Source organism: Lepidochelys kempii, chromosome 9, assembly GCF_965140265.1.
Source record: "Lepidochelys kempii isolate rLepKem1 chromosome 9, rLepKem1.hap2, whole genome shotgun sequence".
Taxonomy (NCBI): Eukaryota; Metazoa; Chordata; order Testudines; family Cheloniidae; genus Lepidochelys; species Lepidochelys kempii.
Genome location: NC_133264.1, coordinates 102,032,479 through 102,060,058, shown reverse-complemented (window position 1 = coordinate 102,060,058; position 27,580 = coordinate 102,032,479). Strand labels below are relative to the sequence as shown.

At 51.4% G+C, this 27,580-nt stretch overlaps 1 protein-coding gene across 9 annotated transcripts in view; it reads right to left on the bottom strand.

Moving 5' to 3' along the window:
* Positions 1 to 27,580, bottom strand: part of DLG3 (discs large MAGUK scaffold protein 3) — a 179,995-nt gene that overhangs the window by 64,326 nt on the left and 88,089 nt on the right. For all 9 annotated transcript variants that reach the window (XM_073358605.1, XM_073358606.1, XM_073358607.1 and 6 more), the window contains 6 exons: positions 15,365 to 15,415; positions 8,730 to 8,854; positions 6,461 to 6,630; positions 5,870 to 6,006; positions 3,221 to 3,365; positions 2,759 to 2,918 (listed from right to left, as the gene is read on the bottom strand). In XM_073358605.1, coding sequence (XP_073214706.1) covers positions 2,759 to 2,918; positions 3,221 to 3,365; positions 5,870 to 6,006; positions 6,461 to 6,630; positions 8,730 to 8,854; positions 15,365 to 15,415 — 788 coding nt within the window. The remainder of the gene's footprint in view (positions 1 to 2,758; positions 2,919 to 3,220; positions 3,366 to 5,869; positions 6,007 to 6,460; positions 6,631 to 8,729; positions 8,855 to 15,364; positions 15,416 to 27,580) is intronic.

Below are 27,580 nucleotides of genomic sequence, written 5' to 3'. Positions count from 1 at the left end.
TCGTACAGCTCTCCTTCTGTTGTCTCCAATGCGAAACAGAAGGAAAACACAAGAACATTCTGCATCAGCCCAGTGGTCCAATCAGTCCTGTATCCTGTCTCCACCAGTGACCAGCTCCAGACAATTCGGAGAAAGACAGAACAAGATCTCATCAAAGGGTGCACTACAAGAACCTGGGAAGAACAGGATAAAGCCCCAAAGAACTAAGCCTCTTATTCTACCCAACTGATCTCAGTGATGATTCACACCCTTCTCTTCTCTTACACTCAGTTGGAAGTCGGATGCAATTCGTGAGTAGGACATTGCAGCATTAACGCCCCGACCCTCATTTCAAACAAAGTGCAGTGGGCTCGTTAATGCTACCGAAAGGCCAGGACTTGGATGCTATGCCGCACCCCACCCACCAAAACCCCCAACTGCCTTCGGCAGTAGAGCACCCGCCAGCAGCATGGTGGGCACTGAGGTCTGCACTAACTGTAGGAGCAATGGCTCTTCCTGAATCAACCCTCCTCCTGCAGCGCAGCCCCAAGCAGGGAAAGGGGCTCAGTGCTGATTCAGCGGAACGGCTGGCTACCAGAGACCCCAGCTGCCCTCTGGGCTAGAGGTGACTGCTGGTCACGCAGCAGTAAAATGCACGTGGAGACTGCTCCGGCTCCTGCACAGGGCACGGAGTGCGTCAGGGTGTTTTGCTGCACGTGGTACAGGAGGATGAGGGAAACAGAGGAAACAAACAGAAAGGCATGAGGTCCTTTCCACTACTTGAGTTGCTGTTTGGTCTGTACCCAGATAGAACTTCTCCAGCAAGTGATCCCCCACCCCGGTCCCCTGGCCTAACGAGTGCATAGATTTCCATTACGGCTATCTTCCCTTCCGGCCCGAGTGAAGCTGGCCTAGCCGAGAACGGCAGAGCCCACCACACAACAAATCAGAGACTGGAGAATACAGCAGCAGCCAGCGCTGGCCTGTCATCCTGTTAGACACGGCTCCCCCCAGCCACCCTGGCCTCTCTGCCTTGATGGCTCCTGGGCAGCAGCATCCTCTAGCGGCCAGTCACTGGCACTGCATCACAAACAACAGCCCAGTCACTGCTTCTTCATGCCCAGTCCATGCTTAAGGGTCTAGAGGGGAGAGGATGGAGGGGAGGGGCTGCTTTAACCCTGACTGTCCACATGAATGTGCGTCTGACACAGAAAGGCCCAACAGTAATGGGCTGAATGTGCATGATACACTACACGCCTCCAGTCACAGCCCCCAGGGTTACGGCTGCCAGGGGCAGGGGAGCTAGGGCGGCAGGATACGGCAGACCTTGGTTACGGGGACAGAAGTGCACGTTCAGGGCAATGTGGAGGGACTTAACTACTTGACTGCACTTGAACTCCACACTGCCCTGGACACACAGGAGCTCCTGTTCAGGGAGAGAAAATAAAGCAGGGACAGAACCCAGCCCCCTCGACCCGAGTGACAGGGCCCAGCGACAGCACAGGGCCGCAAAGGGGGTCCCAGGCTGTCACCCCAACCCCCACCCTGAGCCGGCCCCAACCCTGCCGTCACCCCAACCCCCACCCTGAGCCGGCCCCAACCCTGCCGTCACCCCAACCCCCACCCTGAGCCGGTCCCAACCCTGCCGTCACCCCAACCCCCACCCTGAGCCGGTCCCAACCCTGCCGTCACCCCAACCCTAAAGCCAATTGTAGCCCTGCTGTTACCAAACGCTAAAAGTCAGCTCTAACTGTGAACCAACCCCAGCTGTCTGCTAAAGACGGAAAGTAGCAAATCACACTACCAGTGACTAAAGCCCTTTGTCTTTCTCTGCCCCAAAGAGCTTTGTGTCCTACTTCACACTCACCCAAGACCTATTTCTGCTCCCTGCTCCACCGAGAGAGAGGCAAGATCTGGCACCACTTAGGAACCAAATTGAATTGCTCTGTATACGATGGTAATGATGAGCGAGGAACCTCAGAGTGACATGCAGGAAGCGGGAGAACTCAGAGCATTGGCAGAATCCCTGCTGCATGAACAGTTTGAAATGAACAGATGGAAGAGGAGCCAGGACTCTCAAAGCAGAAACGCATGCATGGCCCAGGATGAAGAGATGTACTTGGGCTGCCAACGTTTTTTCACTGCTATCATCCTGAAGGACCTCAGCATCATCTCCAGAGGTTTTGGTGCATTGGTGGGGAGCATCCCTGGGCTCTGAGCAGGGGGAACGGCCTGAATTGCCTGTGTGGGATTCCACCATAAATGTGATTTGCCTTAACTGGATTTTTAATGAGCAAAGGAAATGAAAACCAAAGAATCTCAAAAGTAAGAGCACTTAAGTCTCAAAAGAGTTCAAAGAGGAGCAGAGGGGGCAAAGGGGCATGGGAGGGACATGGGGAATGGGGTCAGAGCCACTGAAATGATCTCTCTAGCTTGGTGCTTATCCCCATGGTATCTATGCATCAAAATCAAGAGGGAGACTCAGGATTTCCACAGGCCTGAGGGAGCAGAATCTGTCCCAGGGACTTTTAAAGAACACTAAACTCCCTAACAAATAGGGGTTTTGTGCTGGCACCTGCTGCAAGGAAGCTCAGCACCTGTGGCCCTAGGACTGGGGACGGATTCACTAGGTCAATAAATATTGCCACTCCACCTACAGATCCTTTGAAAAAGAAGGGGCGGGGGGGAGAGAGAGAGAGAGAGAGAAGGGATTTGAGAGGGAGGGGGATCTCCCAGAGCTTTTTCTCTGAGCTGTCTCTACCCTCAGGCCCTTGCTCACCTGGTGAAGTCCTCCTCCCCAATCATATGTCGAGGGATGGGCGAGTACCTAGATGGGGTCGCCTGTGGCGGGGCTGGGTAGGGGGGTTTGTTCTCAACACTGCCGAGGTAACCCAGACTGGTGTTATGGCTTATGTGGTTATCAGCCAAGGCTGAGAAGGCTGCAGAGAAGGAAAAGACAAAATCAGGAGCAGAAGTCCTGGGCCCGGCTGCTCTGGTCTACAACTAGGGAGCACGAGCCCTGTGTTCCCATTGCTAGCACGCATTTCCCTCCAGTGCCCCGCACCCTGTGGGGCTCCCCACCTCCCAAGACCCTCCCATCCCCTTTCACGCTCTCACATGCCCCTCTCCCTTTGGCCCTGCTGTTCACCCCCCACGTCCTTCCCCAAGGGTTCTTGTGGCACTGCGGCACAGCTGTGCTCTCCTGGGAGCCGGGCTGAGGCTGGCAGGCTGGCGTACGTACTGCTGGCATAGTCGGGGGGCGCGTACATGTCGTTGAGGTGGACGTTGCCAGGCTTGGCCACTTTCAGGTACACCATGTCGGAGGTGTTCTTCAGAGAGGCCACCGCCTCCTCGTGCCGCACGTCCTGCAGGTTCGTGTTATTCACCTGCGAGAGAGGGGCCAGGGGCAGTGAGGGAGACAGAGGAAACAAACAGAAAGGCATGGAGGACCTTTCCACTACTTGAGTTGCTGTTTGGTCTCTACCCAGATAGAACTTCTCCAGCAAATGATCCCCCACCCCGGTCTCCCTGGCCTAACGAGTGCATAGCTTTCCATTACTGCTGTCTTCCCTGGGATTCCAGGGATTGGTCCTGCTTTGAGCAGGGGGTTGGACTAGATGACCTCCTGAGGTCCCTTCTAACCCTGATATTCTATGATTCTATGAGAGGCAGAGGAGGGGTCAGGGAGGAGATAAAGGACTGGGTTCAAACGATCCCGGTTTTGTTTCATTGCTACATCCCGGTGAAGTGGGATGGGACGTGTCTCCAAGTGGCGTTTCAATAGCATGTGCTGGGTTGCATCTCAGCTGCAGAAACAGCTAGAGACTGATTCCCAGACCGCATGCAACAAGTGCAGCCATTCACCAGCCCTTTCAAACACGGCTGTTGGCAGCATTGTTGCAGCCGCGTTGGTCCCAGGTATCTCTTGTGGGACTAACTTCTTTTGGAGGGACAGCTTCGAGCTTCACAGAGCTTCACAGAGCTCTTCCTCAGGTCTGGAGAAGGCAACCAGCATGTCCAAGTTAAACATAAGACATGCTGTAGGAGACCACTTAAAGTGAAGTGGGCTATTAAGGGTTAGCGGGCAGAAGGGTGTGTTAAAATGGTTGTAATGAGCCATAAAACCAGTGTCTCTGTTAAGACCATGGTTTTTAGTGTCCAGCCGAGTTCTGAATGGAAGTTACCAACCTCGTCTCTAGAAAGCATTGTGCAGGCTTCCTATGAGGACCAGGACTGGGAGATCAGATACTGAGTGATCCCTTTGAGAAAAGTGTTCACCCATGGGTGACAGGGTGTTTTTGTCTTAAGACTGCCTAAACCTTTCTTTGGGGTATCATCAAATGATTACAACTCAGACTTGATGGGGACCGCATCCTTAAAAAAATATTTCCTGAATCCCCTTTTCTAGCCTTCAAACAACCCCCAGCCTCGCCTGGCTCATCATCAGAAGCAAGCTCCACACAGACCAGGAGACGCCAACTCAAAGCAAGCTCCAGACCCTGCCAGAACAACAGATGCAAAACCTGCAGACACAGCTCTGCTGATACAATGATCAACACCCCCACAACACACCTTTCAGGATCCATGGGTCTACACAAGCTTATCGCAACGTGTGGTGTACCTCATCCAATGCACTCAATACCCCAATGACACCAATGTGGGTGAAACCCGACAATCACTATGCTCTCGAATGAACTCATAAAGAAAAATAAGACAAAAACAGCCGGTCACCCATGGGTGAACACTTTTCTCAAAAGGATCACTCGGTATCCGACTTCCCAGTCCTGGTCCTCACAGGAAACCTGCACAATGCCTTCTAGAGATGAGGCCGGGAACTTCCATTCAGAACTCGGCTGGACACTAAAAACCATGGTCTTAACAGAGACACTGGTTTTATGGCTCATTACAACCATTTTAACACACCCTTCTGCCCACTAACCGTAACTGCCCACTTCACTTGCAGTGGTCTCCTACAGCATGCGTGAACCGCTTATGCTTAACAATCTGTCCCACCTTGTGTTTAGCTTGGACATACTGGTTGCCTTCTCCAGACCCGAGGAAGAGTCTGTGAAGCTTGACAGCTTGTCCCTTCCTCTAATGGAAGTCGGGCTACTTACCTTGTCCCTCTTTTACATACGGGGTATTTGTTTATCTTCATGACACAGAAACTCCTCCTTACAGTGCCAGTTATACCCTCTCCAGGTCTGCATGTCACTCATTTCACTGCACCACGCAGCCACTATCCCAGAATATAGGAACATGATCATCCTTTGTTTATTCAGTGTCCAAAGTGCGGTCCCTTCCCAGCCATGGGGAGCTGTGGGAATCCCTGACTTCAGTGCAGATCAAATCTCAGGCATGTCATTAATGTCATATTTGGGAATTCACTCAGGGCCCCCGGCCCCAGCCCTGCTGGGACATTCACCTTGTCAGCAAACAGTGATAGTAACAACCGGGAACAATCCTACATCCAGCAGGCCACATTCACCAGTTCACTCAGGCTGCTTTGTGTCACCCTGGTGATGCAAAGCAGCCACTACCCACTGGTCTGTTCTGGGACAAGCTCTCCCCTGTCCCTTCTCCATTGCCCTGATAGGAATCCAGCTGGTGGGACTTTGTCATTATGGCAATCTAATGATCAGGGAGTGCAAACTAGCAACTCCTGCTCATTGCCCACTGGGGCGCACTGATATAACCCTGGGTGCCCAGGCCTTGGGAAGGAGAGCTAGTGGGTAGAAAGGGCACTGGAGCAATGGAAAGCCTAGGCTGTATATGGAGCAAGAGCCAGTGCTGGGCAGAGAGAGCTTTAGAGCAGATACCTCACAGAGACCTGGCATCCCCACCTCCCTCTGTCGCTCTCTAGAGCCCAGAGGAAGGTGCGTGCGCTCACCGCCAGCAGCCGGTCCCCGATCTGCAGCCGGCCATCCTTCTGGGCAGCCCCTCCCTCAATGATCTTGGTGATGTAGATGCTGTTGTCTCCTGGGATGTGCTGGTTTCCGATTCCACCTGCGATGCTGAAGCCTAGTCCTGAGGGGAACACAAGAGGCAATGAGAGGAGACTGAAGAGCCACTAGATGGTGAGTGGAACACACCTGCCTGGGGACGCAGGGAATTTAGAACGCCAATGGGTCGCTCACCTTGCTCCTCCGCCCACGCTCTCATGCAGCTCCTCCTGTTGGTGGCCTGTTACTTGGGCTTCGCTAAGCACATGGAGCAGATGGAGAGGATGGTGGCCTCTGGTCCCTGAGCAATCAGGGACATATGGAGAGGCCAGTACGCTCTGACTACCAACTGTTGCTATAACCACACATCTGTTCAACTGGCGCAGGGAACCCTGTGCTGCCCAGATCCTGACCCATGATTTCCCAGGCCCCACACAGCTTGCTGCTCCCCTCAGTCCCGACCCACCGCCCCCCCAGGCCATTTATGTCCCAGTCACAGGGGCTGGGTTAGGCTACCGCAGTCATTTAAGAGATTTCACCTTTGGGTCCTTTCATCAGGTTAACTTCCATTATAGTCTCAGGTGGGGGCTGCCTCCGACGCACCACAAGTCGAACCACCGGGCCTGCTTCCTTCAGTGCCTCCACTGCCTTGCTGTGCACCACCTCAGAGACATCCACCTCGTTCACCCGCAGGACGCAGTCGTTCACCCTGCAAGCAGCAGACGCATCATTGGCTGGCCCCCTGGCTGCTCTCATTACGGTGTTTAGACAGCTCTTGCCTCAAGTCTCTGGAGAATCTCCTGGGAGTTCCCCTGAATTCACGGTCCTTCAGTCTCCTCTGACCCCGCCACACCTTGGCCTAGGCCACAAATCTCCATCCAGACCCCCGTGAACTTCACTGAGAACACAGTTCTCTCTCCTTCCATCCAACTGAGCCCCAGAGATGCTGAATCAGGACACTGAGCTTGTGGACAGGACTACAGTAAGGACATTCTCATGCCAGGCCCAGCCGCTTAACAGGAGTGGGTGGAGAGGGGCCTGTGATGGGGTGTTCACCCCACACTTGCTCCAAAGGGGTTAATGGAAGACAGGTGGGCCAATTAACCTATCAGGCTGAGAAGAAAGCCCTAATTAGGGGAAGCTCACCTGTGCGGGAGCAGGTACGGCTTCTAGAAAGCGAGGGAGTTGACAGCAGAGGGGCTGCAGGGAAGCAGTTTGCAGTCACTCCCTGGGGGGAGGGAGTTAGGGCTGGCACACCTGGTGTGGGGAGCCAGAAGGGGCAGGAAAGTCTCAGCGAAAAGGCAGCAAGGCTCAGGATGGTGCAGACCTTGGCTGCTGATCGGATGGTCCCTGAGCTGGAATCCGGGGAGAGGGCAGGCGCGGGTTCCACTGGGGAACTGGCACCATGGGGCAGTGAATGGGAAGACTGCCTAAACCTGCTGGTAAGGAAAGACTTTGATACCCTGGAAGGGGAAGACAGGCGTAGAGACCTGAGTCAGAGAGAGAGAGAGAGAGCGAGCGGCTGCAGGGTGTGCAGTGAGCAGCAGAAGGGGGCCTCAGACCTGGAAAGAGCTAATCCCCAGAGCGGCCATGAGGAGGCGCCACCTGCGGTGAGTGGGGGATCCTGTGGGAAGGGGATCCTTCAGCATGACTGAGGGGTGAGAGAGACCCCCTCAGCTGGGGGAGGGGGAAGCATTGCAGATCCCTGACACGCACAGAGGGGACAGGGGGTCTGATGACTCATTGGTGGTAAAGGGGGAGATAAAGAGAATAGGCAAAGAAACCAGTCCCCATATTCTCTTGTCCCAAATCACCCACAACATGGCCCATCACCCCATTCTCCCCACGAGGGATTCAGCCCCTCTTCTTGTCCTCCCAGCACCACCGCTGCTACTCAACAGCACCGCACACACAGACCTCTGGAGATGCCTCCCAGTTTCAACCTGCAGCTCCCGGCTTCCCCACAGCGCCCCAGAGCCCCCCAGTCCTGACACATAGGCTCCCTGCTGTTCCTGGCAGGAGTCTCCCCTGAGGAGATGTGAACAAATTCTCTGACGAACAGCCTTCCAAGGGAAGCAGTGGGGGGCAAAAGATCTATCTGGCTTCAAGATTAAGCTCAATAAGTGTATGGAGGAGATGGTATGATGGGATAACATGATTTGGCAATTAATTGATCTTTGACTATTAGTGGTAAATAGGCCCAATGGCCTGTGATGGGATGTTAGATGGGGTGGGATCTGAGTTACTACAGAGAATTCTTTCCTGGGTATCTGGCTGGTGAGTCTTGCCCACATGCTCAGGGTTCAGCTGATCGCCATATTTGGGGTCGGGAAGGAATTTTCCTCCAGGGCAGATTGGCAGAGGCCCTGGGGGTTTTTCACCTTCCCCTGCAGCTTGGGGCACGAGTCACTTGCTGGAGGATTCTCTGCACCTTGAAGTGTTTAAACCATGATTTGAGGACTTCAATAGCTCAGACAGAGGTGAGAGGTTTGTTACAGGAGTGGGTGGGTGAGATTCTGTGGCCTGCGTTGTGCAGGTCAGATTAGATGATCATAATGGTCCCTTCTGACCTTAAGGTCTATGAGACTCAGCTGAGACTCGCCAACTCACTGCATGGGGAAGCCAGTTCCGCATGGCTGGAAAGCCGTGCATACTAACCCTGTGCTTCAAGTCTGCCTATCTGCTGGGCTTGGTTGAAAGCGAGCGCCGGGAACACCGACCTGTGCAGCATTAAAGCCACATCGAGCTGCTGCCACGTGACCCTACTGCATCGTGCTCAGGCCAGGACAGCAGTTTTCGGGTACTCACCCTAGGCGGCCATCCATCGCTGCAGCTCCACCAGGGATGATTTTCGTGATAAAAATCCCTGGATCATCAGGAACATGGGGATTATCAATTCCCCCTGCAATGCTGAAGCCAAGGCCGGAGTTACCCTGGGGAAAAGCAAAACACAGGGAGCCTTTCTGAGGAGGGAACTTGCTCCCTTGGTGCTTGTACACGCCCCAGGCCAGAGGCTGAATTAGGGCACCGCCCTCCCCACTCTGATGGTGCCATGCCAGCGAACCCCTCCCAGACCAGCAACTCTCAGGATGGCACAGTCGCGCTTGCAGAATCTGGGTTCATCCAGGTCCCCCTGGCTCTCAGGCAGGCTGAGAGGACAGTGGTTTACAGAGGCTCATGCACGCGACCTGAGGTGCGCGGATACTCCAGCAAGGCGTGCTGAGAAGGTGGAGCAGCAGAATGGGAGACGCTCAGAGCCAGAGCTCTCCCTCCCAGGAGCCGTGTCTCTGCTGACAGCCTGAGCCGGGGTAAAGCTACCACCAGTGCCAGCTTCCAAGGAGTAGATCCCAGTACCTGCCAGGGGAGAGAACCACGGTTTGTGCTGGTACCAACATGTCTGATCCGATGACACGGGGAATCTCCTGTGCCTCCCAGGAGAGAACACCTGCACAGGGGCTCGGCCCAGAGCCAGTGCTAGGCGAGAGGGTTTTAGAGCAGAAACCTCACAGAGACCTCCCTGCCTCCCTCTGTTGCTCTCTCGAGCCCAGAGGAAAGTGTGTGCGCTCCCTGAAGAACTCCAGAAATGCGATTTTTGGACTTTGATTCTCTCAGATGCACCAGTTTACACTGAGGTAACTACTGACTTCGGCAAAGTTATTCCTGTGGCACACTGGTGCGAACAGGTGGAGAACAGGCCCCCGGTCTCTGTGTCGGAGTAGTAATTACAGAGAACGCTGGAATGGCCAGGTAAACACACAGATCTATTATGGGCCTGGGACAAGAGAGCGGTGGACAGTGCAGAATCACGTTATGTAGGGTCCTCTTTTCTGACACACTGAAACTAAGTGACTTGGGCATTGTCCTTTCTTGGTGAGAAACCATGCGGGCGATGCTGACCATCCAACTGGGGTTCTTACGCCGCACCCCTCCCTGCCATATCCTAGTGCCTAAGGCATCTGCTGCCCATACCCCATCCCTCTGTCAAAAGCCCAGCAGCATGGCTCTTGTTTGCAGCGGCCTTGTTTAGTGACAGGACTTCGGATTAAGTTTCTATTCTCCTACACAGGGTTGAAGTGGACAAGACCACCTTGTTTTGCTGTTCTGCCTTAGAAAAGTGTATTTTCTCCTTGTCTCCTCACACAGAAAGGCTGACATCTTGTCTCACCCTCTCAAGAATTTCTCACAAGGGAGACCTTGGACTCTGGGTCACCTCTGTGGCCCAGGACCCGAGAGAACTGAGGCTATTAATGCGGTGATTGTGTGCTTAGCTCCTCAGATGGATCCCATCAATGTCAGACAAGCACTGGCATTGTCTGCTAGAGGTCTCTCTTTAAACAGCTGGGCTTGAAGAATCACTTGTGAAGAGACCTGGTGAGATAGACAAGAACACTCAGAGGACTAGATAGATCCTTTTCTGGGGAATGCCAATAAGCCAAGAAACGTAAGGTGGAATAGGGCCCAGGGTTTTGAATACAACCCCGTAGCTGAGAGTTTGCAAACCGCTGCCTGGAGATTCCATGAGCTGTACCAGTTGCTCTTTAGTTTTCATGATGTGGTCCTCCGAGACTCTTCTTCTCCCCACTGTAAACAACTGGGTTCATCCAATGTATCAGCTCTTCAAACATGCAGTGAACATATGACATTACAACAAACTCATCATATGGCTTGTTTAGTCTGCAGAAGAGAAGAGTGAGGGGGCATTTGATAGCAACCTTCAACTACCTGAAGGAGGGTTCCAAAGAGGATGGAGCTCAACTATTCTCAGTGGTGACAGATGACAGAACAAGGAGTACTGGTCTCAAGTTGCAGTGGGGGAGGTTAGGTTGGATATTAGGAAACACTATTTCATTAGGGGGATGGTGAAGCACTGGAATGGGTTACCTAGGGAGGTGGTGGAATCTCCATCCTTAGAGGTTTTTAAGGCCTAGCTTGACAAAGCCCTGGCTGGGATGATTGAGCTGGGGTTGGTCCTGTTTTGAGCAGGGGGTTGGACTAAATGACCTCCTAAGTTCTCTTCCAACCCTAACCTTCTATGTTTCTTCTATGATTTAACATGTTCAAAGCACTATATAGACATGGTCTCAAAACAGCCCTGAGGTAAGTGTCCATACCATGACTACCCCATTTCCCAGATGAAGAAACTAAGACATCGAGAAACAAAGTGAATTGGCCAAGCTCACACGGTGAATCCGTTTGAAAACTACACAAGATGCTGGAGAAAAAACAAAAGCAATGACTGCTTCTGTGCAGCATGAATAGAAGGAATCCAACATGAGTTGGCTAGATTGAGGTATGCAACCTATGAATGACAGGTGATCTAGCAATCTTATGGATTATAAAATTGAGATTTTCCATAAAATTTGGCTTTTCTTAGCCCATCTGACTGAGGGAGATCAATCCAAAACTGAACAAACTCCTCTTGTTCATGTGGGTATCATCCTACACTGAGAATAGAAGCTGCAAAATCTGTTATCCTGGAAAAGGTTAATCTCTTCCATACATTGTAGATTTTCTAGACCAATTTAAAAGGCACTCTTTTTCCCCTTGGCTTGCAGAGAGATGTTGGGGGGAGAGCAGCTGAATTCTATATAATAACATTTGCATATGATCTCCAGTTATTTGTAGGATTTCAAGGTAGTGCAGGAGGTGTTGAAATGTTCCTCCCCACTGTGCTCTGAAAGGCTCCTGGTTGCTGTTCTGTGGGCTGGAAACTGGCTCTGACGAGCAGGCACATGACAGGTAACCTTTGGTTCCAGAAGAATAAAAGCTGCTTCTCCTGCTGTGGGGTTACCCTCCCTCCTTTTGGCTGACTTCCAGCAGCTTTATGGTCAGTCTTGGAAAAGCTGCAGAGTGCTTTACTAGCCCCTGGAGCCTCCTTCATTGCCGTCTTGAGTCCATTCCCCAGGGAAGCTGTGCTAGTAAAGGAGAAGGCTGCTCTAAGGTATAGGATCATTGTCCCAGGACTTGAACCATTAATTGTCTAACTATGGCGGGGCAACCCATGCTGTGAGCTGAGAACTTGGCTCCAATAAAATATCTTAGAGCCATTTCACTTCCCTTTGGAAGCCTACACAAGAGCAGGCGCAGAGAACTCTCCGAGGGGCTGCCCCCGGGAGCGCGCGAGGCGCGGCGGCTCTCCGAGGGGCTGCAGGCTTGCTGTTTAGAGAGAGATTTTTAACTTCACTAAACGAGCTCCTGTCCTCCCGTGGCTATTGCTGGAGTAGCGGTGCCCACCATGGGGCTCACGCCGCCGCGTGTCAGGGACTTCATGTGAACAGGACTGAGCAATACTCAGTAAATCCTGGGTAAGCCAGGGCAGGGTCTGCCCTTCGGTCTCTAGAACCTACGGAGAAACTCACCTCCTGCTGTGCTCTGACCTGGCTGCAGCTTCTGAAGCAGCCAGCCTAGTACAAGAATAGCTTAGAGTGACAGCGATCAGCACGCGAGGTCAGCAATAGGTGGTGCCCGGGGCTAGGTCCGAATCCGGCAGAACAGGGCAGTCTTCTCACTAGCTACGGGTGCCAAGGAGTGCTTGTCACACCCTGGGTTATCTGGGTTTCCAATTGCACTGCAGGTCCAGGAGGCCACCAGAGCTGTGGACTGTCTTCCTGGTGGGAGGGCGGATGGCTCACTGGAGGAAACTGTAGAGGCAGAGAGTTCTAGGTACCTCCCTCTCCCGACCAGCACCACCCATGCGTCTCCAGGACTAAGCTTTGGCCATTTGCTGATCTCGCCAGGCCCCTGGAGCGCTGGGGTTATTTGTCTGCTGTGAAGGGGATGTAAAGCTGCTGTCGCCTCCCTGTGGCTGGCACCTCAGTCCACACTGTTCATAATCTCCTCGAGTGGCTTCTCACAGCTGTTGGAAAGACAGAAGGATCTTTGTGGGGCTCCGTGGATGGGGGCTCGGGAAATGTAGGAGCAGGTGCCCTTCGTGACCCCCTGTGCAGCTGGAGAGGAACAAGCGACCTGATCTCAGTGTGATCCTGCTTGCCCCTGCCATGTCTCTGAGGTGAGACAGCAGCATTCCAGGGACAACTGTGTGGAATGCTATGGAGAGGCTCCACAATGCATGGGGGTCTGACCCCTCCTCTGAGCGTGGCCAAGAATGGGCAGTAGTCGGTCCAGGAAAAGGGGGGGTTTCTTGTGCTCCATACAGCTACATCCAGACTGACAATCTGACAAAAATGGCACTCAGAGCGATAACACCTGCTGATCTGCACGAGGGCTTGTATACCCCAGGGGCTGCTAAACTGTGCTGGGCTCTTAGGGGCCTGCAGAGTCTGTCGCTCCCCCCAGTGAGAAAGGTGCTTCCTAGATTTCTGCAATGGTGGAGGAGGGGGAAATCACCTCAGACCTGTCCTACTTACTGTACTGTGGCTCCGCTTTGGAGCCTAACTCCAGTGTAATCGGGAGTACCACTACCTACATCCACGCAGCTCGCTCCCGAGCCACAAAGCGCTGCGGAAGTGTGGGTGGATGGAGGCTCCGTCCCTGGATAACCCTGCACGATACAAAGCAGAGGAGAAGAGGGAGACGTCTGTAGGCCAAGAAAAGCAGAGTTACAAGGTTTGTCTTCCTCTGCTATGGACGCACGGGGGCGTAGCTCAGCAACGCAGGAAATTGGTCACTGCCGTAGGCAGCCCTGGAATAGCCTCTGGCCTTGCTGGATCTACCAGCTGAAGAGACCAGTACAAGTTCTCCAAGGTGATTATGTTTCCAGAGGACTCAAAATGGGATTTGCCTTGGCACTTGTGCGAATTAGTGTCACTCTGCTCGTGTTAGTGGGCCCCTGTGCGCATCCCTCATGAGAAGTGGTGGAGCAGGGAAGTCAAGGTCTCTACTAGAGAATAACCAGAGGGCATCCCTTTACCCTGGAGTCAGCTGGATACCCACCTGCAAGAAAATCTCACTGTCCTCTCACTATTGAGGTGTGAGCCCCAGCCAGGCCCGGACACACAGTTCCCTGGGACTGCCTGGGCCCATGGGCTGAAACCCACATGGCTGCTGTTGCCAGTAGGTGCCGTGCAAATGAAACAATGGCCATAAAGCTGTTGCTGTCCTGGCCAGCCTGAGCCTGGCATTCACCAGCTTTACCACAGAGCCAGGAGTGGCTTCCCAGTCTGTGTGGTGACGTTCTGATGCTATGTCCTATGCCTTCCTGACCCTACATGGTATCGGAATGCCAGTATGTCTTCTCAGGCCATGACATGCCATAAAAACTGAGCAAAACCCAGCTTTACCTGAACGAAGGGACCCCTGGGCAAACAGTGGTTGGAAGAAAGGGGGTTAGCTGGTACTCTGGAGTATCAGGACATTTTGTCATTGATCTGTGGTGTAGAGACCTGCACAGGCTGGCACCCTGGCCACCTTGGCTCCAAAAGCACCCATCAAAATAAGCCACTTGCTTTCTCACATGCAACATATCGTTCTGCCGGGGCGAGGCAGGGGCTCAGCCCTTATCCTCATGCTCCTGGAGTGAGCCCCTCATGGTGTAGGAAGGGGGCAGTTTACTACAACCATGCTATAGAGCTCAGCATTCTGGCCTCGGAGTGCAGATCCCATGGCCTTCAGCAGAGCTGCCTGTATGTCTGAGGGCAGATTCTGGCCCTTTGTTTGACACTCTAGGGAGCTGAGAAAACCGGTCTCCCGTGAGCCTGCCCAGTCCTGAGGGACAGCCTCTCTCCACTGTCATTACTCATCTGGGCGTTCCAGGGAAAGTCTGCTACCTGGCTTGCCACAGCACCGGCTCCAGGACGGAGTACTTGCCCTCCCACGCAGGGCCTGGAGCAATGCCTGACTCACCCGCGCAGAGGATGTAAGGAAGTAATGTGTGGCAGAGATACATGTTCTGCTGAAAGTCCCAGCTCACCCTAGCACAAGCTCCTGTGTGGGAGCTAATTTTAGCTCTCATCTGTACAGTGTATGCCATCAGCCCTGTGCCGCTGTAGCTCACAGAGAGACGAGGAGAAGGCCCAGGCAGAAATTCCCCCCATTCCAACCCAGTTTACTAGAAAACCTGTCTCTGCTGGTTAATATCACTGTGATTAATACCTTGAAGTGATACGCAACGAGCTGACAGGGCAGAAGAGGGTACAGCTGACTTCATGTGCCTGTTTGCAGATTTCTGACCCTAGCTACTCTTCATCGCGTGTGTGTGCGTGTGTGTGTGTGGGAGACAGAGATTCCACCTACTTGTGCATGAGCAGACGTGTGTGTGAGACTCCGTGCATCCTGTGTGCCTGCCTGCCTGTATCAGGCGGCCAGCTGGGTGAATGAGTGGGAGATTGCTGGGCGGACTGTGTAGTGCACAAGAAAATCCTGCGTTTCAACCTGTGTGTGGTCAGCCTGTGCTGGTGCTCTGCTGTCCTGCAGAAGCAAACCCACATGGTGACCCACAGCGCTCGGAGCGACACCGCTTCGGAAAGCCCCAACATCGCACTTACCCTTTCTAGGACAATCTCCTCATATTTAAACATGCCATCACTGCCGTTCACCTGGGGAAAGAGAGACAGTGTGTTACACCACCTGCCAGCTCACAGGGATTCATTGCTTGCTTTTGACAGGTGCCAGCATTCCCTTCAACATCTTAACAGGGCCGGATTTCCAACGAGGCACAGCAGGCATGTGCCTAGGGGCACCGGCATGCTAGGAGCACCTTACCTCTCTAAAACGGTGTGCAACACAAAGGTCAGCTGTAGCGGGTGGGGCTGAAGATGCTGTGCCTAGGGGCGCATAAGGTGTAAACCCAGCCCTGCATCTTAATATTGAGAATCAGGCCCCATATCCAGGGCTCTGAAGCTGAAAATCGCAAACATAATCCCCTCCTAAAATTAAGCCTAACACTTCTTTCTTTGGGCCCGATCCAAAGCCCAGAGTTCCTTTGTCGTCTTGGTTCTCTCTTGTGTGACTTTAATGGCAGCACATTTTAAACAATGAAAAAGACTTTTGTTTGTTCTGCAGCATATAACTAACCTCTAGAACTCACTGCTGCAGGATATTATTGAGGTAAATAAAGTGGATTAATCAATTTTAAAAAGATTTAAACATAACACTTAGCTTGCAGCTTACACCCTCCAAATGCTTTACTAACAAACTAGTTAATATGGTGGAGTAAATAATTCAGAAAGTAATTTATTTCAGTAATTTATCTGGTTAAAAGAGATGTTAGGAAGCATAAGGAATGGGATGGAGACTGGAGAAAGTATTATAATGCCATTACATAACTGAATGGTATTCCCTCACCGAGACAGCGTGTGCAGTGCTGGTCACCCCACTCAGAAGGATACAGCAGGGGGTGGGGGAGTTCAGAGAAGGATAGATTGAAAAGACTGCAATTGTTTAGCTAGCCAGGAGACTAATAAGAGGTGACACGATAGAAGCATATAAAATAATAAATGGTCTAGAGAAGGAAGATTGGGAGCTTTTTGTTCTCACTTTCTCCTAACAAAAGAACAAGGGGACATTCAATAAAGCCAAAAGGGGGTAAATTCAAAACTGATACAAGGAAATACCTTTTCACACAACGTGTAATTAGACAGTGGAACTCATGGCCACAGGACGTAATTGAGACCAATAACCTCGTAAGGTTCATAAAGCAACTGGACATTTATATGGATCACAAGAATATCCACAGTTGTCATTAATTATAACAAAAAGTGTGGAAGGGATATTAGACTTCAAGCTTCAGGGTTAAGCCAGTATCTTACTTACTATTAAAGACCAGAATGAGGCCTGTGGGGGGACCAGTTTACCCCACATCTGTTACTGTGGGGTTCCTATGCTTTTCCTCTTAAGCATGTGGTGCTGGTTGTTGTCAGAGATAAAACAGTGGACTAGATGGACCTTAGGACCAATTCAAGCTGGCAATTCCTATGTTCCTAGGCTCTTTTGTTGTTGCTGTTCAGAAATGGCCTGTGAGCAGTTTACAGGCTTTTTGTTTGTTTTTTATTAGCGATTAATTGACAGCCCATAGATTGTGTGCAAACAGCTTGCTGCAAATACTTCGGATCCAAAATCGGAGCGGTGCTGGTTATTTCTGACTGGATTCACAGGTCACGTTTTATTGATTCTGTTCCCTGATTGGGTGCACATGAACAGTTGCGTTCAAGGTTAAACATTCGTATCCTATGACTATTCTCTCAGGTTCCCTGTTTCTGTGACATTCCTGCCAATAAACTTGCTCAACACAAGATTCATGGAAAGCAAACTCAAAAGGGGTATGAATTCAGCCAAAGCAAAATTACTGAAAGATGCAACCAAATAGCCACAGCATTGTTCAGCAGTAGTTTCCCAGCTCTGCGATTTAATGAGAGTAAGAACAGCACGCATTTCTAGAGGGACACATTCACCAACATCCCAAATGCACCTTATTAGCTCAGTTTCAAGGTAATAAAATTACTAAAATCTGAAACCCTGAATCATGAGCGTTAAGAGGCCACAGTAAATGTTATTTACACGGGGAAGAAAACTTCAGGTCATTCCTATTTCCTTCTGGGTTCATTTTCTTATTTGCCTTGTTTCAGATCCCCATCACCACGTTCTGCCTAGTGTCTGGGCCTTGGCAAGTTGAGAAGCACGAGCCCACATGATGGTGGACAGGAGAATGGCTGTGATGGCAGAAGGGGAAGGAGAAGGGTCTGGCTGCTCTCACCACTCAATACCGCTCTAGCAGATAATGATTGTAATTGCCTGGTACCAGTCATGCTGGAGCAGAAAGGAAGCAGGGGGTTATTTACTCGCACAGCGCTGCAGATTCACAGAATCATTTCCATTCGCTTGGCATCCTCCTTTAATTCTCCTCTGTGGGGATGAGGCAGTAGCGTGGCCGTGCTCATGGCTCATTCCCTGTGGCCGGCTCCTCCTGCTCGTGGTGCGACAAGGGAGGGAGGGTAAAACCTCCCTTTCACACCTCTAGTTCCTTTTAACGTAAGGGCTTTTCAGACATGTCCCGGGCAGTGCCTGGAGGGCTCCATCTCTATTCCCCGACCCGCCATGTCTCACTCATTGGAAACAGGAATGGGTGCACGGATCCCATGAGGTTTTGATTTGTTGCTGCTGGTTCTTGCAGTCCTGTTGAGGGGTGGGAGTAAATGCGTTCACATGTTTCAGAAAGACACGCCAAGGCTCTCAGCGTGTGGAGCAGAGACACCAGCTCGCTCCAGAGAGGCTGCAGTGGCAGGATGAAGTTAGTGAAGTCAGGAAAGGTTATGTTACGTAGCACCTGCTGGAACACTCTGCACGTTCCCACTCTTGGGTCCAGCTGGGCTGGTGGGAACCTCTAGCAACAGCAGTGCCTGCTGCAGCACTGTTGTGGCTTTTACCTGTCCAGGAACAAGGCTATGAACGGGGGCACCATGCTCCAATCACCTCCGCTCCTTTCTCTGCATGCCTGGAGCCCAGCAGATGGTAACAGCACTCCGAGGTGTGGGGAGGCTGAGCAGGGAGCATGGATCTGTACAGGCTTCTTTAGAAGAAACTCAAATTACTGGTGAGTATCCTCCATTTCTTCTTCCAGTGGCCTCCGTACACAGCCACTTGTGGGAGCTTAGCAGGCAATCATCCTCCCCAGGATGGCAGGAGGAGGAGGACTAGTTGATGAGAGACGGTAGCACCACTCTGCCATACTGGGCATGTGATCTAGATACCATGTCTACTGAGCGGTGTCTGGTAACTGTGTGGATTGAGCTCCAAGAAGCACTCTACAGATCTATTGGGATAAGTCTCAAAAAAGCCAGAGTTTGCCTTATCCCTGGCTGAAAGGGTTTTGAGTCCCTTGGGTATAAGGGACTTTGGTGACAGTTCAGAGTCTAGTCCACTTGGATAGGCACTGAGATGTAATGCCCTGGCCCTTGTGACTGCCTCCATAAAACAGAGAAAATCTCGGTGACTTTCTACGTTATTTTGACCTATTTAAATAAAAGACTAATGCCCTCTTAGCATCCACCAGCCTCCAGTCTCTAGGGTGAGAGTAAAGTCTGGAAAAGATTACTGGCAGAGTCAAGGTTTGATTAGGTGAAAGTCAGTTCTCACCCTGGGCACGAACTCTGGATACAGAACGAATGACCCCTCTGCCCTGTTAAGGGAAGTCAGACACAAGGGCGTGCAGCTTACTAAGCCCCCTCGCTCCACCAGTAGCTAGAATAGAAGCTATGTTGACAGAAAGATGGAAAAGGGAGTGGCCCCCTGGGTTCAAAGGGAGGCTGTGTTTGTTGGCGGAGTGAGGACAAGATTGAGGTCCCAGGGGGGAGGAGGGTCTCTTACCAAAACATAATTTCGTTAGACCCTTCAGAAACCATTTTACCTCAACAGTAATACACCACCACCCAGCTCTTCTACAGCACCTTCCCCGCAGATCTCAAAGCGCTTCCCAAAGCAGGTCAGCATCACTGTCCACATCTTACGCACGAGAAGACAAGCACAGAGACGGGAAGTGACTTGCCCAGGGTCACCCAGCGGGCCAGTGGAAGAGCTAGGACTAGAGCCCAGCTCTCCCAAGGCCCAGGCCAGTGCTCCAGCTCCTAGGCCACACTCACACAGGATGGCTGAATACCGTTTTATGCTCTACTTGTACGTGAGAATCAGAGAAACCCAGGAGTGCTCTAAAGGAGGAGAGGAACAGACCCAGCAGTAAGAGGACAAGGAAATAGTCCATTATGGACTGAATAGAAGCCACAGATTAAACCATACTACTGAGAGCTGCCCAAAGGGAGAATTTATTTAACTTGCAGGTATAGTAGGAACAAGCTGATTGCTTTTTGAACTCAATTAGAGCTGCCAAGTGCAGGGGCAGTGTAAGTGGATATGGCCACCCTGTAGCACCCCCTGCTGGCCAAATGTTGCATTGCAGGCGCTCCCCAAAATGTGTCTCCTCAGCTCTCCACACACTAGGCACTTGTGGAGGTGTCTTCACCCTCCAGCCAAGGCACAACACAAGAAATCTCCAAAAAACCAAAGATTCTTTCAGCCCACTATTCCCAGCCCTTTCTGTGCTACCTTTGGGAGTCTCTGTCTTTCTCCCCTTGTTCCCCTGGTGTACCCTTTCTGCTCAGACCCTGGCTCAGGGCCTTCCAGAGGAACACATGAGCAAGCCAGCTTTTCCAACAGCCACGTTGCACTCCCCTCGCTCAGCCCTTTCTAAGGCCCAGCTGTCCATCAGGCTATCACCTGCCTCTCCTTGGGCCCACCCCCTCAGGCTGGGAAACAGCTAATTCATTATGGCACAGATGTGGCTGGCCCCATCTGCCCTTAAACGGGCAGTCCCACCGAGTCCTTCAATGACCATTTATGTTGGTCTGGCTGATTCCTGCTCAGCTGGCCTTTTGTCTGTTTTGGCCAGAACAAAGCAAATCAAGCAGGAACGGCGCTCACTCCTTAGAGACAGCAAAGTCCACAATGAGCAGCTCGACATGGAGGAGCTGAGAACAGCCTGAAAACCCTGACATGTGGAAAGGCAACTGGACATGATGCCATATCTAATGCACTATTATGTCACTTTGGGTTGAGAGCACAGAAGCGGCTGCTTGACTTCTTTATTTCCTGCCTGGGGACAATGGAGACACCCAGGCTGTGAAGACAGGCGAAAGCGGTTGCATTGCTCAGACCACATAAAGACCCTAACCCTGCAAAGAGTTACCACCCAAAAGCTTTACTCTGCTCGACCTATATGAGCAGACGATAATGGTAGAATGGATTCAATGGTGGAAGAGCAGCTGACAGTGACCAATCCAGTTTTTGCTCAGGCCGTTCATGCTGTGGCCAAGTTGTGAACCTAACTTAATACATCGAAGATAGCTTTGAAGCCCGTAACTTTACAGTGGTTGTGTTTGCTGATCCGTCTGCTGCTTATGACACTGTGAACCAATGTGCACTTCTACTGAAATGGGCAAGAATTTTGAGAAATAGCAAGATGGTCAGGTTATCTCCTCCCTGAGAATCGACATTTCTCTATCGAGATGGTCAGAAAAGTCTGTGGCGTATTCCACAGAATGGACTGCCCTATGATTCAGTGCTGTCATGCTTGCTGTTTCATGTCTTCACAAATGACATCCAGAATTCCCTGATGTGTGAAGATTCATTATGCAGTTGATCTTTGCATCGTTACCCAATAGGAAAGATTTGAGGACACTGAGCACATTCTAACTGGTTCCCTGAGTATATTTGGAAAATATTATTTCACATAGTTCCTGAATGCCAACCCTAGCAAGACCCAAGTATGTGCCTTCCACCTGAAACACGGTCAGGCAAAGCAAAAACTCTAGGTATCATGGGATGGTACAATTCTCAAGCACTAGGAATATCCAGTGTACCTAGGCGCCACATTAGACTGAACGCTGATGTTCAAGAGCCCATCAAGAAGCTGAAAAAGAAAGTGGGCTCTAGGAATTGTGTACGCCAGAAAGTGGCCAGTACAAAATGAGGAGCTGACCCCAAAACACTTGTGAAACTAGTCTCGTCATGTGTTATTCAATTGTTGAGTGCCCCAGGTATGGTCACTCAGCCTATGCACACAAAATTGATATTAAACTCAATCAGTCCTGTAGGATCATCACAGGGGACTTTGAAACCGACTCCCACGCAGTCGCTGCACTGTCTCAGAGGGATGGCACCACCATCCATGATGCCTTCAGTAAAAAGGACAGAGAAAAACAGGTGCATGATCCAAATCATCCACTGTGTGGAAACTAGGCTGATGTCTAGAAAGAGAAAATCCCTTACCCCAAACTACCACTGCGGAGGGCTGCAGAGTAACAAAATGGCACTAATTACTGATGATCCTGGGGAACCTGGCTGCTTCAGAACCACTCCCTCTGGGCCCTGACTTCGAACAAAAACGCGGTTTTCTAAATTGGGCGGGAGCTGGGCTGGCAAAGGCTGGTGACAGTAGGGCCATGTGGAAATCGAGGAATGATCCCAGATGTAAATGTGGAGATCAGAGGCAGGGACTTGAAGACTGCCTGATGCAGTGCCCCCGTGAGCATCTCCCGAGGAGCTACTGGCCTTAAGTGACATCACCAGGTCCTGGCTCTGGTTTCGAAACAGGAAGCTTTGATCATGGCACAGAATGGACCCCAGCAGATTCCTGTGCCCTTGGAGGCCTGTGTGCTTCTCTGTACTCTACTCAGTCTATGATCGATTTGGGCTGGAAACAGTAACTTCAGTTTCCATTGCTTGGAGCTCTGATCAAATCTGTACAGGGCTCCGGAAGTGGCATTTCCAGGCTTCGCAGATGCCATGTCTTTCAAGTCTAGTTTTGCAGCCTATTTACATAAGTCCCACTGTTCAGACTCATTAACCTTTCCAGCTCTTTCCAGGGCAATAGTCACACAGGAGCATCTGACACCCGTGGGTGGTCCCATCTTGTTCAGGTACTGCTGATAGCTTCCTGGATGTCATGCCTGTGTCACCAGTAGCAATTCTGGGCAGAGTCAAGGAAAATATGGTGGCAGTTTTACCAGCTTTTAAAACACATGCCCTGCCCTGGAATCAGACTACAAGGTGAGCTGTAATCATTGCAGATCAGCAGCACATCTCCCTTGGGATGTGTTGGAAAAACTCTCTCCTCTGAGCACAAGCGGCAGGTTCTGGCTCTCCCGCTCTGTCTCTATATGTCTGAGGAGATGCCTGTGCCATGCCTAGTCTATGCTGGCTCCTGCAACTCTACATTCTGTCACAAGCAAGCTGCTCTAAAAACCTATCTGGCTCCTTGATCTACCGCCAAGGTGGTCAGCCACAACATCAGGGCCTACTATCTCCTCTGCACAGCACAGCAGTCTTGGGTTCGGTCAGCACTTGGACTGGAGACTTCTAAGGACAAAATTAGACTTCTGCAGGAAGTAGTGGTGATAGACCCATGTGCCAGCTAAACTCTGGCTCAGGTCATTACATTCTTTGCAGCTACTCCAAATTCCCCGTGAACTTTCAGTTGAACAGAGGGTACGTATGGCTCCAAGCAGCTCTGCTGCATTGCTGTGCAGCTGTTAAACAACGGTTTCCTTCCACCCCAGTGGCGAATTGATTCCGGTGCACAGAGTAAAGCCCTTTGGTGGGGCTAAAGGCTCCATCTTAAGGGTCTCATCTCCCTTACTCTGGGCTCTCCCACCAACACAATTTACCCACCTCCTCCTCCCTCTCCCAACACACTGACCTATACAAAACTCAGAAAACTGGGTTAGCTCTTTGCTCTGCCTCTCCTTCACATGCCTTTCTCTCTCTGAAGCCCTTGGGTTCAGGAAACCTTTGGAGCTGGGCAGCCCCCTTCACTTGGCCCACAGTCTCATTTCAGTTTATCAAGTGTCCAGAGTTGCCGGTTGGGAATCTTATTTCCGACATACGGTGTTCTCTGTGCTGATCCCAAACACTCCTCTGGCATCATCCTGCATTAAATCCCAGCACCCCACAGACACAACTATGCCCAAACTCATGACCACAGAGAAACAACACACATACGCACGCACACCCAAAAAACACAAGTACACAGAAGTCCTTGCCAACCTCTCACCCTCATTGAGGGCCAATGTACATAGACCAAGCAAAGACCAATAGCCTCTCATTGTCATGGACAGAGGATGGCAAACGGCTACAGAGATCTCACTGCAAAATATCAATCTCAACCTGTCCAAGAATAAGCAAGGCATACTTACTATGACATGGACAACCTTGAAAACTAGAAATGGAACGAAATGTAATAGTACAAAATGCAGGGTCATGCACCTAGAGACTAACAACACGAATTTTTGCTATAGATTGGGGATGTATCAGCTGGAAGCAACAGAGGAGGAGAAAGACCTGGGTGCATTGGTAGATCACAGCATGAGTATGAGCTGCCCATGTGATGTGTCCATGAAAAAAGGGTAATTGAATCCTAGGGTGCATCAGGTGAGGTATTTGCAGTAGAGATAGAGAAGTGCTATTATCATTATATGAAGCACTGGTGAGACCTCATCTGGAATACTGTGTGCAACTCTGGTCTCCCATGTTTAAGAAAGAAGAATTTAAACTGGAACAGGTGCAGAAAAGGGCTGCTAGGATGATCAGAGGAATGGAAAACCTGTCTTATGAGAGAAGACTTAAGGAGCTTGGGTTGTTTCGCCTAACCAAACGAAGGCTAAGGGGAGATACGATTGTGCTCTATAAATACCAGGGAGGGAGAGAAGTTATGTAAGTTAAGGGCCAATGCTGGCACAGGAACAAATGGATATAAACTGGCCATCAAGTTTAGGCCTGAAATTAGATAAAGGTTTCTAACTATTAGAAAAGTTCTAGAACAGCCTTCCACGGGGAGCAGTGGAGGCCAAAAATCTAACTTGTTTCAAGACTGAGCTTGATAAGTTTATGGAGGGCATGGTACGGTGAGACTGCCTACAATGACCTATGGTCCTTCCACAACTGCTATTAGCAAATATCTTTGATGGTCGGAGAGGGACACTAGATGTGGAGGGCTCTGAGTTACAACAGAGAACGCATCCCCAGGTGTCTGGCTGCTGGGTCTCATGCACATGCTCAGGATCTAACTGACTGCCATATTTGCGGGTGAGAAGGAATTTTCCCTTGGGTCAGAAGGGCAGAGACCCTGGGGAGGGGTTGCACTTTCCACCCCAGCATGGGGCACAGATCACTTGCTGGTTTAAACTAGTGTAAATGGTGGATTCTCTGTAACTTAAAGTCTTTAATGATTTGAGGACATCAGTAACTCAGCCAGAGGTTAGGGGTTTGCTACAGGAGTGGGTGGGTGAGGTTCTGTGGCCTGCGATGTGCAGGAGGTCAGACTAGATGATTATGATGGTCCCTTCTGGCCTGAAAGTCTGTGAGTCTAAGAATAAGCAGGGCATACTTGCTATGCGACAGACTCACACGGCTAGGCCTTGGCCACCGTGACAGGGCACACAGCCCATCAGTGATCAGAGAGAGCCTGGAGCACTGGGCCTGGTATCAGACCTGAACCAAAGTCAGCAAGAAGCCAGGCTCTGAGCAAATGGCAGGCCCTGTCCTAAAGCAGACACTTGCTCACAAGTTTGCTGTCTGGCACACGAACTGGGCAGAGGCACAGCGAGCGTCACTGAGACACAGACACCCCTAAGTACTAGGTATCCATGTAAACACTTTCCTGGGGATTGTACAGGGACACACCGACCCCGGGCAAGACAAGGACGGGAGGACAGATTCATGGACAGAGATGTTTTGTTCGAACCCACAGGTACCAGGTGTAGGTTGGTAACTAACCACGACAGGAGCGCGGTACGTAAATTGTTTGTATCTGTGTAGAAGAGAGAAGCCACAGGAGGAGCACCTTTGTCTGGCCAAGAGGGCAGCAGAAAGTCCCGCTGCTGACGGGAGCCAGTCCGTCGTAAGGGGCGTCCGTGCGTTAGCGTACCCGTAACCATTGAGCTGGGCACTAGGACCGGACTTCGCCGACAATAAACCCGTCCGAGCCTCCGCCGCCCAGCTGAGGCTGTGCTCTTCCTGAGCGACACGATGAGCACTGAGCTGGCGCAGCAGGTGGCAAGAACACACACGCATACCCCCAGTGCTAGGCGCTAAGGTGCGTCTACATCGCAATAAAAGACCCGTGGCCCGGCTGCGGCTGGCCCGGATCAGCTGACTTGGGCTCACGCTGCGGGGCTATAAAATTGCAGTGCGGAGTCTGGGCTCGGACTGAGGCCCAGCCTTGGAGACCCTGTGAAGGGGGGAGGGTCTCAGAGCTCAGGCTCCAGCCCGAGCTCAAAGAACTGCACTGAAATTTGACAGCCCAAGGCCCAAGGCCCACTAGCCTGGGTCAGCTGACCCAGGCTCTGAAACTCAGGGTGGTGTGGGGAGCGGTTATCGCAATATAGAGCTACCATAGGGACAGGCGCCATGGTGAAGGCAGACCCTTAGAGACCGCTGGCTCACGCCTGATGCCTGGCAGAGGGGCTGGGAGCGCAGATACTCTTCTACCGTGGATCTCATTTTGTCAAAGCCTAGGAAGGTGTGACCAGGGCAATAACAAAGAACAAACGAAGCATGATACTGTGGTATCCTGGTAAAATGCAGGGGAGGTGATCAAATTAGAGGTGAGGCGGCCCATTATGTAAAGAAGGGGGCAGTCATCAGTGTCGGTATACAGCCCAGTAAAGAACACACTCTCTTCCCTGGGCCACTGGCAGAGCTGGGAGCAAGGGAGGCCTATATGGAACCGAAACCACTCGTCCCCTGATGGTTACAGGGAACTAGGCGGTGCCTCACCTGGGAATGGAAGGAGACCAAGACCTTCCCTCTTATTTTCCGGGTGCTTTGTTCACTCTAATATTAAACATCCCAAGCTGCAGGGCTCTCTTCCCTTCCCTGGGCCTCAGACATTTCACACGGACCCTGACTTTCAGCCCAATAGCTCCTGGTCTCAGTTCCATCCCATTCCTGCTCCTTGTTAGAAATGAGCAAACTGTGCCAACGTTTTCTTTTACTTCAAATATAAATTTCAACGTAGATGAGTCAAGGGCTCTTTTGCATTCCCCTTCCCCCATCTTGTAATGCTTGAGTGTCACACACCCCAATTCTGGCCCAACACACACTGGGAACATCCCCATCATGCCTGGAGATGTGGATAGTCACCAAAAATGAATTTCAAATTTCAGATTTGATTGCAATATCCAAACTTCATGCAAGAGTATGTTGGTTAGTTGCATTAGGCAGCCAGCTGGGGAACAGAAGAGATACCATGTAATTTAACAAACCAACAAAGCACATATTCCAAAGTCTGAATACTGAATATCCAGCTATTCAGAGGGGGTGAAACCCGTCCCTCCACACTATAAGACATTCCAACACCTTAAGTTTGCCTCTGACTGGCCCTCTGAACAGGGGTGGATTTCACCCAGAACAAATTATTTGCTCAGTTCTATATCCCCTAGCACCACATCACAGTATTCCTTTCCCTCCTTGGTTAGCATGCCGCTGACTCTGTTGTCTACATGATGCTGATTGAGGGCCAGATTCCGTCCTGGGGTCAGCAATATTGTTAGCCCTGTACCGTGATCAGTGGAACTGGAGTCAGAGGGCCATGTTCCCTGGAGGGCTGTTATGGAGGGGCCATCAGGAAAGCATGTGTGTGAGGAGCTAGGCTGGAAGCAAGGCAGCCACACGCACAGAGCAGTACACAGGGTTTAATAAAAAGTCTCCCTTATTCAGCTTAACTTGCATCCAGCTTCACTTTTCGCTAATGCAACCCCCGAGGGTGGAGGGCAGTGGGGATGCCATTCCTCTGGTCAGCGGTTGCTGGTTCCACCCCCCGAGCAGTGATTACAACACACAAGCACTGCGGTGCAAGAATGCCCCTGCCACTCCCTTCTCACCCTCACCTGCCCCAAATGCGCGCTACAGGGGGAAACCTGCATTCCCCAGAGGGGAATGTCTACACTGCAGCTGAGAGTGTGTCTGGCCACTGGCAGTGGCTCAGGCTCGCCACCCAAGCTTAGACCCAGAGGTCAGGCGGGCTTGGACTTGGGTGCCACAATGTCCACACTAGTGTTTTTAGCATGCTAGCTTGCATAGAGCTAGTGCAAGTCTGTCTACCCAAGCTGGGGGGCTCTCTCCGAGCTGCCGCCTAAATATACCTATAGGCCCCATAGCATGGCGATTCCATAAGAACCGCCAGACTGGGTCAGACCAAAGGTCCATCCAGCCCA